The sequence below is a fragment of the Vombatus ursinus genome, unplaced genomic scaffold (assembly GCF_900497805.2).
Source record: "Vombatus ursinus unplaced genomic scaffold, bare-nosed wombat genome assembly UNPS02014803.1, whole genome shotgun sequence".
Lineage (NCBI taxonomy): Eukaryota > Metazoa > Chordata > Mammalia > Diprotodontia > Vombatidae > Vombatus > Vombatus ursinus.
The window spans coordinates 2,821,315-2,833,993 of NW_020954581.1; the positions used below are offsets into that span (position 1 = coordinate 2,821,315).

General features: G+C 37.7%; 1 protein-coding gene across 1 annotated transcript in view; it reads right to left on the reverse strand.

Moving 5' to 3' along the window:
• Positions 1–9,430: 9,430 nt before the first annotated feature.
• Positions 9,431–12,679, reverse strand: part of PRKACB (protein kinase cAMP-activated catalytic subunit beta) — a 36,726-nt gene continuing 33,477 nt past the window's right edge. The window contains 2 exon segments of the mRNA XM_027873975.1: positions 9,431–11,650; positions 11,652–11,744. Of these exon segments, the coding sequence (XP_027729776.1) occupies positions 11,507–11,650; positions 11,652–11,744 (237 nt within the window). The 3' untranslated portion in view covers positions 9,431–11,506.

Genomic DNA, 12,679 nt, shown 5'->3' on the forward strand with positions numbered 1-12,679 from the left:
GGGTCAGTGCTACACAAAGGGAAAGTACGTGACCCAGGAAGTCAGGAAGGAGATGTCTGGGATTGACGTTGCACCTAGGGAGAGGACTAGACAAAGGGAACTCGTTCTCTACCGTCCCACTCCCACGTGGCACAGCCCCCTGCCTCAGGAGCACGTGTTCTGGCTACTTCCTTGTATCCTGTTCCTTCCCCAGCTTATCACAGCTCCACATAGCACTGCCCACTGCCTCAGGAGCATGAGCTCCGGTTACTTCCTAATATCTTGTTCCTACCCCATCTTGCCACAACCCCCATGTGGCAGTAGTCAACATCAGACAATCCCTCACAATTCCCCCTTTTTGTTTAATTGAGGGGGTGGAGATGGGGTCTCAATACTAGGCCTTCGGTTCTGAGTGCCTGTATTGAACCTCTAAGAATCCTAAGGAAACCTCCTAATATAGTGGGTAGTAACAATAAATGCCCAATGGGTCATAAGGAAGGGGATGGGGAAAGAGGTATGCTCAATCCAATCACTAAAGTGATGAACAATATCATCAGTCTCGTGCTGGTGCCAAGTGTCAGATATGTTCCGCGCCAGTCTAATTAACACCCGCAAAGCCTGGAGTACAGAGGAAAGATTTGTAGCTTGGATCTGGGAAAGGGCACAGGTATCATTACACCAAATAGAAAAGAAAGGGAGAGTGTCATTTATGCTTTGTGAAAGGGCGTCGCAAGTGGCGTTATGGTTTAAGGGTGTTACACAAATGGATTTAAATGATCCATATACTGTGTGATGATAGTTGAAAGGTGACTGAATTTTCCTTGATTATCTCTGCAAGGACCAAGAATAGGGTAGCAGCTGGCTTGAGGTTTCTGTGCTCCCTTCATCTCATAACCGTGGAGAACTGTTTGGTTCTTCAGAACTTCGAATCAGATTTTGATAAGCACCAAACATTTGAAAGAAGACTGGTGCCAGACTTTCACCATGGGAACCCATCACTCAGTAGTTTCAAAGGCAAGTTGCAAAGGCAAATAAATATTGGATAGTTAACTTTCCAGCTGGCATAAAGGGGATGTTTAGAAAATGGATTGGGAAAATTTCAAATCCAGAGATGTCAGATAGGAAAAAATAATGCACCCAATACATCTTTCAAATTCTTAGAATCTGGCTGGGTCCACTATTAGTGCAGAAGCGCTACTCACAAGGCTCTATTTTCTTCTGAATCTTCTCCCAATCAGCCAGAATTAAACACACAACATCATTGTAAGACAAATCGAAATTTAATTAACGTAGAATGCAAGGTAACCATCAGGGAATAAAATCAGCAGCAGATACTACACTAGCCATTTCTCAGAACGATCTCTTAGGAGGGTGAGTCAATGTGTTGCTGCTCCCTGTGCTGGCTCATCACCATGGCAGGCAAGAGATTAGAGAAGCATCTACAGTAGATGATCATGAAACTCTATTCTGGCACCATTAGCAACATCTGTACAGGGTGATGGAGACCCCATCTCTGGAGAGAATCACTTCTAAAGATCTGGAGGCTCAATATTTTCAGATCGAGTCCTTCATCTCACAGCATTTTTCTTATTATTTCTCCTTTTTGTTTGTCCTTCACCATGGCTCTTAATTTTTCCTTCTGGGATCTATGGAGTTCCCCCTTCCTTTGACTGGAGGTGGATAAGGAGGTAGTTTGGAATAACAGGTGGTTGAGTGTGTATTGCATTTTGAACATTCTTATCTGCCTTTATATTCTATTTTAAGCAATTATTCTTTTTCATTACTAAAATATTATGTGATTAATTCTGAATGGTTGAACACGGTGGGGAGATTAAGAGAAAATTGTGGGTTTGTTAACATTGGTTTTAAATGGATGATGAATACAAATAGGTTCTAGCAAGTTGATTATCGTATTGGGCCACCATATTTTATTATATTTAGTACACAATACTAATTTTTAAAGTATCTTTTTGCATTAAAAAAATTGTTTTGAATATTGTGTTTCATTGAGGCTATCAGAGTCAGTGTATTAAGGTGGAGTCAGTGCTGTATTTTGAGTCAGAGAACCAGGAGTTGTAGCCCACCTTTGCATCTTATGATCCCCATGAGTTTCAGCAAGTTGTTTAACTTCTTGGAGTCTCTGTTTCTTCATTTGCAAATTGAAGATGACATAAATTATATCCCTTGCGATTTTCAATCTAATCTAATTTATTTACTCTAACAATGTGAGGAACCATTGAAAAATTTTTTAAATGTTATTTCTAATTGATAGTCAAAAAGTTTTTAGCTTTCACTGAATCTCTTATTGAACACACCAGTTATTTCATTATAATCATCATACTACAATGTGGCAAAGAACTACTGAGATTTTGTACTTTTGTGTGTCAAAATGCTTCTAATTTTTTTCTTATTGCTGAAGTGACACTGTTGAAGGGCCATTGTATCTGGTACATAATTGAATATACTCCATGGCAATGGCTTGTTTGAAAGATCTATGCTCTTTCCTGAGACTTGATTACATAGACTATGTATTGTTTTGACAAAGAATTTTGCAAACCTTAAAGTGCTATCCAAATGCTATCTATTACTATTGTTGTAACTATTACCATTACTAGTAGTAGTTGTAAAAGTAGTATTTGGGGGCTACGCCTTGATGTGATGACAATATTCTACAGAGACAGGGCCAGGCAAATTCACCCATTCCCCTCCACATGTGAGAGAAAGGGCAGAGCATGGGACTGACATGAAACCCCAATCCCAAAAATGAAGCTGGAGATATGAGGAAACAGAAGAAAGTTCCAAATATCAAGAAAAAACACTATGGATTAAGAAAAGCCCAAGAAAGGGAGAAAATTTGTAACCCAGAGTTTTAAAAACACATGTTAAAAAATAAAAAATAAAAAGAAATTAAAAAAAAAGAAAAGCCCAAGAAAGAAACTCAGAAGGAAGTCATTACATAATAAGTGCAAGTACAGACTCCAAAAACCCCAACAATGGATGGAAGAAATAAAGCAAGACATAAAAAAAAAATGAAATTAGTTCTTTAAAAAAAAAGGAGAATAAATAACTTAAAACACAAGGTGGGAAACACATCCAAGTAGTGGACCCCTTTACATCATAGGGAGGACACCTGGAATTGGGGAGAGGAAGGAATATGGTGTTTTGTCTAGGGAAAATAGAAACAAGAAAATGGTGGCCATGTTTTGTCAGTTGCAGATGCATTCTAGTGCTCCGAAAGATTTATCTTTTAATGGGATTATATGGGACCTATCCTGAAAAATTGTGCCTTATTATCAGTGGGAAAAGATGGACTTTTAACAAAAGAGAGGCAATTGAAACATTCTCTTGAAAAGAATCAAATACAGAGGTGAGCGATTATTTAATTCACAAATACATTCTACTGCTGACAAAAAATGAGTGAGAAAACTTCAGGCCTTCCTAGTGTGAGGAGTGTCTGAAGAGAAAGTGAGAGGCATTGCTAATAGGGAAAGCAACCATAATTCAGGAGAGAAGCAGGACAGAAGCAACAGACAGTGGAATATAGACTGTCAACCTACCAGTACTAACTCGAGTGACCCAATGTAGGAAGCAATAGGATCCTTTTCAAGGGGACATTCTCCTTATCCATCAAATAAAGGCTTTGAAGACTAATTAGGGCATGCTATGGAAGTAATGGAAACAATGAAGCAGTGACAAGGAAATGATGTGGAGAAATAGACAAGGCTACAGGAAAACCCCTGGGAACTTTTGACCTCATACTCCCGCTGAAAATACAGTGTATGGTACAGAAAGTGCATAGAAGTGAGAAGAACTGGGAGAACAATTTATACAATAACCACAACTGTGTAAAGACAAAGAACTTCAAAAGACTGAAGAACTGATCAATGTAATGACCAGCCAACATTCCAGAGAATAGATGATGAAGCATGCTACCCTAAAGGAAAGGTGATGGACTCAAGGTACAGAACGAGATACAAGTTTTTGGACATGATCAATATGGGAGTCTGTTTTGTTTAATTAATAATAAGGGCACTCATATAGCCTTTTCAGATTTGCAAATCTCTTTATATATAGTAACTCATTTGTTCCTCGCTATAACCCTGGGAGGTAGGTGTTCTTGTCATCCTGCTTTTACAGACGAGGAAACTAAAATACATAGAGATTTAGTAACATGCTTTGGGGTCACCCAGCTCAGGAGTGTCTGGTTCAAACTTAGGTCCTCCTGATTCTGAGAACTGTGTCTCCATCCACTTTGTTGCTTAGTTGACTATGAACATGAGTCACAAGGGCTTTTTCTTTATTTTTTTTCCAATTTGGGGAGGGTGATAAAAATGAGAGAAAATAAAGGCTTGTTAATTTAAAACAATAAAAATTTAAAAATGTATTAGAATCCTCTAATCAATTCTGCAGTTTCCTTTAACAGGATAGAGAGAAGGCCTCTGACTTTGTGTTCCATTTGGAAAGGCTGTCACAATGATCCAAATGGACAAAGTATTGGTAGGTGACAAGACTATATGGGGGCACCTGTCCTTGAATGAACAGCAAGGACGATCTCTCAGTTACTTAGAACTGTGGTGAAGACATTTGCAACAAGGATAATGGACAGGTAGACAATGGAAACAACTGATCCCGACTAGCTTCAAGATCTTCCTCAGGTATGAATTTCCAAGACTAAATAAGAGATTATTTTAGATCAACTAGATTCTACTGCAGAAGCTTGGGGCAAGACTAAAAGAAGATGTCATAGTGAGCAGAGTCACTCTCCCTTTAGGGACAAAGGAGTATGACACCAGAAATCAAAGCAGCCCATTTTTCAGCATAGCACTGAAAGGACCATAACCCAAAAGGTAGCAGTATGCTTTGTTAGTTTGCTGTGGATTAAACACTTGCACGCTTGGTGTATTCATGAGAAGAATACCAAATTAAGAGACACGACAAAGATACGGCATAGTGAATAGGGCACAAGGCTTGGAGTCAAATCCAATCTCGGGTGTTTACTATGCAACTCTTGGCAACTCTTAACTTACTGAACTTACATGTACCTCACTTTCCTCATCTATAAATTGAAAGAATTGGACTCAATGGATTTAAAGTGCCTTTCAGTTCTATGAGTTTATGAAGTTAATGTCCAATAGATTGGCATAAAAATATAGAGAGAGTCAAAGGGCAGCTGTCACGGATTCTGGAGAACCTAATCTCTTCCCCATCAATCTTTCTTGAGTCCTTCCCATGTTGACTCTTGGGACCCTATGTAGCAATATAGAATGTTTAGCTGAGTTGGACAGAAGAACCCAAATAACAATTATACTTCAGTAATTTTATGAAGAATACATTCAACTTTTGCCTTAGCCTATGCAGGAGGTAATCATCCATGGATTGAGTGAGAAGAATGTCAATATTTTGGTTAAATTAGTGTGACCTAGAAATTCCCTAGGGAAGTTGCGAGTATTGGCAAAAGGAAGGTGGATAAGATGACTCCAGTGTGTATGGATCCAGAGAATATCTCTGGAGGGTCAGCGTTGATTGGAATGAATTTCAGCCTGTTCAAAGCACCAGCAGAGTATTGAAAAGAGCCATTAGGGGTTCAATACTTAGACCTCCCCGACAATATATGTCACTGATTAGGAAGCTAGTCAAGAGGTAGAAGCAAGTGGTAACCATCAAAGAATTATGGGCCCAGAATCATGCTGTTAAATGTTTAATAAGAGGCTTTACAGGGGAGAGAGGGAGAAATGGATGGAGGACACACTTGTAAGCTTCATCTGTATTATTAACATTCTCTTTATCACTTCTTAAGTCTAGAAATCAAAGAAACAGTAAACCAAGCCCTAATTTTTTAATATTTGCTGATTTCTGAGGTATAAATGCTCACATTAAAATTTTAACAACTGACTCACAGGAGTTATTTTGAGCTGGTTTCTGCACACCCCAGCATAGATCTTTCAACATCATAGATGGGTTTGGACAGATATGATTTCAGTGAATCTCCAACATTGCCTCTGAGGAGGATCCGTCTGAGGAGGAAACCCAGCCTAAGTCTCGCATGAACAAGATGTTAGATATGCTTAAGAATCGATGAATATCATCCAGCTCAAAGATTCTCTTCCCTGCAAGTGATCTTGGAAAACTACCCTCTCTGAGATGGAGAATTTTAGAAACCAGCCCAAAGGAACTGATGGTCAATGTCATCATCATGTAGTCTCACCATAGACACTACTTGCAGAGATGGAATAGAAGAAAACTGGGAAGATCCAGACTAAAATGAATTATTAAATGAAAAAAAATAACCAAGATGGACCATGAGTTCAAGATACTCTAAACTATCTGCTAGGTAGCTCATATTCTCAGCATTGGACTTGTGCACTGGATATTACCAGAATTCTACAGAAGATATAAATAAGATGGCCAATAGGATTCTACCAATTTCAATGAACACCCCAAAGCATTTCTCGAACCCTTGCCATTTTTTAATTGCTTATGGAGAAAGTAGTTGGTGATATGAGTAACCTGATATAATAAGATGATCCTCTAGAATTTAGAAAGGCATTAGAAAAAACATTAGAAAAGGTCATTTAAAATGTCAGACTGGCTAGGAAGCTCTGGTCTGAAAACTATCGATTAACAAATGGCACCACTGTGTGCAACTTATGTCAAGTATATAGCACATAGATGCCTAGTATCTTTGTGGGGAATGACATAGAAAAGATAGCAGCACATACCACGTGGTTTTGCCCCAAGAATTTTAAAGAGCTAAAGATGGTTATGGGCTTTGGTAACTATTGGAAATTTGTAAAGCCATGAGCTATTATTGCTAAGGCTCTCAATTATGTCATCCATGGATAAATGGCCCAGAAGAACTTAACAAAAGGTGCAATCTGACCTGAACTCTTAGACACAATTTGAAATTATCAGGGGGAGAAATGTGAGCAAGTCAAGGATTTGGTCAATGATATGGTGCATATTACAGTGTAGTCTTGCACAGATCCAAGTAGCCATTCGTGTTTTGCGCTGAAGCCAGTACCAGAGGACATTAGGGTAGATTTACACAGGAAAGCAATGGCTGCCAGTAGCCCATTTCAGTTTCTACAAAGATTTACTGACAATTTCTTTACTGACAATGAGACCTGATATTGTCTCATTTACAAATTGGAGTTTCTGACTTTGAAGTGAGATGTTACTGATAAATTCTGAGACTGTCTATACTCTAATTCTAATTTGGACAGATAACTCACTGATATGTTCTGACCAGTGCTAAACTGAAAGCTACTTGTGAGAGATTAATCACAGTATTAACCAACTATGAGTTAAAGTACTACTAGTAGGCAGGGATATCTAATTTGGATTCAAAAGCACTATCCCATAGGCCATGTTCATCCATAGCTATGATGATTAACACTTTAAAATATGGTTGCAAGCCCAAGAATTCCACTGAAATGCACCATCAGTGGAAGTAAATTGTGTAACATTCAACCAGTTCAGTGGAATTCTTGGGCTCTCAACCATATTTTAATGTGTTAATCACCTTTGAGAGGAACTGATACAATTTCTCCTCAATGTCGCAATCATAGAGAGAGAACACCATGACCTAGTGTTGGGAATTTCTAAGGATTGATTGTTTTGCATCCCAAAGTTCAACAATTCTGGAATCTAGCTTTCTAGACCTTGGAGTCCCTCTAGAAAGACAAATTTTTCCCAAAGGATGTGACCACAAATTCCATTTTTCTAGTGAGAAAAGGGATCTCTTGGCCAGCATTAACCTTGTATTGAGAGAATTCCTGGCCCCAGTCATGGAAACACAGTCTTTCAAACAAGTGGCAACCATTGAGAGGGGGAATCACATGGCTTACCGGTGAGAGTTCCTGAGGGTTGCCTCTAGCAGCCCCAAGTTCAAGAATCCCAGAAGTTGTCCTTCTCACCAGAGAAGGGGGGTTTTCTAGTTTAATAATCCCCAAATCTAGCCTTGTAGTGAATGAAGAATTTTCTGAGCAGAGCTTGTCTTGGGGTGTGTCTTGTAACTAATCCTGGCTTTTGATTAAGAGAAGAGGAATCATTCAAGTAATACCACCGTTGGTGCTCTTTTGAAAAGGCATGTGTTATTTGTCATTGGAATGAGAAGCCAAGAGGATGGCTCAATCCTTGGTGAGGAGGAACTAGGAATCTGGAATTTGCATTATGCTATTAAAATGAGCTATTCAATTTGCATCTGAGTATCAGGCAGTGGTTGTCCATCTAGGAACCCCAAGTGTTTCCCCTGCCAAGAGGAGTCCAAACAACATGGTGGCTCTGAGCTGAGAGAATTTGAGAAGAATTGTCTTAATTGTTTATGGGTTATTTTAAGTCCTCTCTATTATTGCTCTTGAGTCTTCTGCATTTTTCCCTGGAGTAGAATAAAGACACTGTTTCCTTGAGTATGAGATCTGGGACGCTCTTTTTACCCAAATCTGTAGTGACCTAGACTCAAAGCTATTTTTGGAGATTCCTTCACGGTAAAGTGTGGGTGAGGAGCATAAAGAGCCAGAAATACTGATAAATTAACTCAAGTTATCTGTGGTAGTTAATGAAGTTCAGACTTAGGAAAGAAGTCTATGGGTTACACATGAATTTCTTTGCCCAGTAGTTTTGCATGATAGAAAAGGCAGTGTACCTAATGGCATACAAAACCTGACATTGGAAGGGAGATATTTAAGTTCAAGAGCATCAATTAATTCAAATGTTCTTTCCAAGAACTTGATTTCAAATCTGAAAGAATCTAACCCATGACCATCATTCTAGAATTTTATGAGTTAAAGGGAACTTTGGAGATCATTTAGTCCTTCTTTCTCATTTTATAGCTGAGGAAATGGAGACCTAAAAGAGGTTAAGTGAAATCTAGGGCCACAAAACTGGTTAGTTGCAGAGCTTACATGTGTTCATCTCAGATGTCTGACTCCTTGTCCAGTCTTCCCATTTCATCATGTTCCCTTCCTGCTCTCAATTGGGCAAAAGCACACTTTCTTCAACTGTGAAGAGTTTCAACTAATGCTAAATACTAATACATGAAAACCATTTTCACTCAAATTCATACCATTGCTCTTTGGCCAAAAGTGGGGCTTGAAATGTTTTATATGTTCAATATGCCTACTGAAGTAATGGGAATTGCATCTGGAACCAAATTCAAATTTTCTTGCTCAGTGTGATGAATAAATCAAAAATGGATCTCCTTCCATATCCAAGAGTTTGTTGATACAATTTGAATTGTAGAATAAAATGGAATAAATCACCCTTAAAACTTATGTCTATTGGGGCTCAATTTCCACCTTAAAAATACATGTAGATTTAAATTACTTTATTAGGCTATTTGCCCTGCCTCCCCCCCAAAAAATCTTTCCAGGAACTTTTCCTTTTAAAGGACAGAGCATGTTTGTACCACAAAGAAAATCAATCAGACAAATAAAAGCACAACAGAGACAAATTGCGATACATAGATAGCATTTATTTAAAACTTTAAACAACATCAAAGTTACTATATATTTTATCGCATACAGCTAGCGTACAACAAAGCATGTTCTGGAGCTAAATGAAATACAAAAAATTTAAACCTTTTCTTACAAATAATTTTCAAATTTGTTGATGGGATGGTAAATCTTTTTTACTTAAATTCTGATACAGCAAATTATTTAACACTTATCTTGCACATGGGTGAAAATGAGTATACCAATACTGAAAATCGGTGTCAGCATCTTAGCAACATTGCTGGTACTAAGATGCTCCAGGATCTGGTGTTATATTGGAAGCTGGAGAAAGAGTACCTTTCAAATATAATTTTAAAATGAGTATAAACGGTCTTTTTTTTTTTCAGAAAGGAGTAGTAAGCAGATTAAAAGGAAATCATTTCAGTGACCTATGAAACCTTGGAGTAGATATAGCGGTTGTATATCAATAAAGATCATTTTTTTGTAAAAACGATCATCCTGTGAAGTTTGTGTTGTGATATTGATCTGCAATTATGCCCCAGAATCCTAAACTGTGAAGGTGTGCTGTGTGAAGATAGGTCACTGAAAGATCCAGAAGTGTAAAAACGAGTACCAGATGGATGTTTGAAAGGAAAAAAAAAAATGTGCTGAGCCGTAGAATTTTGGAAAATCGGAAAAGAAAAAAGAGCGCCCAAAGCCAGCACTTGGCAGCATGATTTTAATTAATAAGTCATTTGGTGAGAATGTACAAAACATCACTACGCCCAAAAGCTTAAAATTATGCTGCAGTTACGTGATCGTAACTTCTGGCTCACCGGAAACTAAAAATTGATTACAAACTTAAGAGAGGATTTTGTTTGGAAAAGAAAAAGAGCGCACCTTTAAAATTAAATTAAATTGTGGCAGTTTTGGTAGACATTGTTTCTCCTTTCCTTGTTATATCAAATTGAAAATGATTGATGCAGTACTCAATCTTCAGCTTACTAATATAAGTACACCAGAAAAAAAAAAAAAACATGGCAAAAATGCTCTAAGTCAAAATCACTAAAAACAAAAAATAAATAGCCGCAAGCAGCTAGCAGTGCATTCATAAATACAAATTGCAATAGCGAAGCCACTTAATTAACTATATATATATTTTTTTTCTCCTAGCAGGGCCAAGCATTCTCACCACACAGATGCCCTTTTACAATGAAGCAAATTTTTCCTTTTTAAAAGCGAAAAGGTTTAAAGTGAGGGATTATTTTTATGACCCTCGACAATAATCACTTAAATACTCATGCGCTGTTTACAATACTGAAACCATTAATTATATTGAATATAGACAGGCGATGCTGTTACCTATATGAATGAAACTGGTTTACAGTCAAGACCATTAAGAAATTCTCCTGCTGCATGAGATCACATGCTTCCCATTGCGCAGGGTACTCATAATTTACAGAACAACGCACACGCAAGAATTACAACAGAAGGCAGAGATGAAAGAATTTACTGATCACAGAAAACCAAGGCACAGGGACCGGCCACCCCTGACTTGATGCCAATTTATTGCCTAATTTAGTTTTAGTTTCCAGAAGGATCATTTTGTTTGTTTGTTTGTTTGTTTTGCTTTGTTTTGTTTTGTTTTAGGTTAATTTTGCAAAAATTTACTTAACATTGGGAAATTTTGTCTTTTGAAATCGCCAATAATTTGGGATAGTTTGAATTAGGAAAGATAAAAAAAATTAATATAATCATTAGAAACCATATCTTGGGATTATAGATAAAAGGGACTGACTGGTTCAGATATGAAGAAATACTTCTCTCTCTCCTTTTCTTCCATCAAAATACTGCTAGCTGTACCATCTCCCATTTCTGAACACCAAACTGATCAAAATAAAATAGGTCATTACTGCGGGGTGGGGGGGGGAGAAGAGGGCGGAACTTTGTAATTTGAAAAGGGAAGGAGTAAAATTATAGAATCCAAAGAGAAGGACAAAAGAAGGGGGGGGGGCAAAGGAAAAATAATACCCTTGGCCGGCCCTGTGCCTAAGTAATCTGGGTTTTCATGATTGCACGCATGATGATGACTTCACTTAGGTGTGTGGAATGAAGGAACGAGATAGTATCACTTTTGTTACATGATGATATTCAGCTTCGCCTTTTCTCATAACACGGTGCAAAGTGGTGAGATCTGCTCGACTCACTCTAAAAATCGGCAAATTCCTTTGCACATTTCTCGGTAAGAGAAACACGGATGTCCTCTTCTTCATAATCATCGAAGTTGCTGGTATCGCCAGCGCCTCGGTAGCGGGGGACAAACGGAGCTTCCACCTATGATCAGACAAGCAAAGAAAAAAGTGAGAAGACAGAGTAGGTGCTTGAAGGTTGTACATTCTTAAGACTGGAAAGAACCTTCCTTTCTTCTGTGCCAATGCAAAGGAAGAATGTGAAAAATAAATGGCAACTAAGCAGGGATTCCTAACCCCTTTGACAGTATGGTGATCCCCATGGACCCTTTATCAGAATAATGCTTTTAAATGCATAAAATGAAATATATTGTATTACAGAGGAAACCAATTATACTAAAATGCAAATTATCTAAATACAAAATAGTTCATAATCCTTTAAAAATGACATAACTAGCACAAAACCAGCTCACATTTAGATGATTCCTTAAATTTTCTCCCAAAAGAGATATACTCACAAGGCTACATGGCTTTACTAATTCCTGAATATCTCAAAAATATGAAAAAAAACCCTGTCTTTAAAGATATAAAAAACAAACTCCATGGGGGAAGACAGAGCAGGCACATTTTAGATGAAACTGCTGCATACAAATTATTTTTCAATGGGCATTTAAAAAGCCAAAGAGCAGATAATTATGAATCAGCCCAGTGAAAACTTTTCATAAATGCCTCCATTTAATACAAAGAGTATGGTGATGTGTTAATCGCATCCTGTCTCACAGTAATTAATACATTACTGATTATCACAACTACTGTACTGTCAATTGGAGTAGAAAAAAACCCCAGTTTCTTTTTATAAACTATTGTTAGATTTGGGGTTTGGTTTTCTGTTTCATTATGTTTTTTAGGAGTACACTCAACCTTGTTTGTGTTTACATTGTGTATTGTCCCAGTCAGAAATTTATAACTAAAAATTTGTTTAGCAAAAAAGTCTTCAGTCAGGTGCAAAGTTTTTCCTTCCACCTGCCCATCCTGTCTGGGAATATCACAGTATCATAAGAACTTCTTTTTGCATTTAAT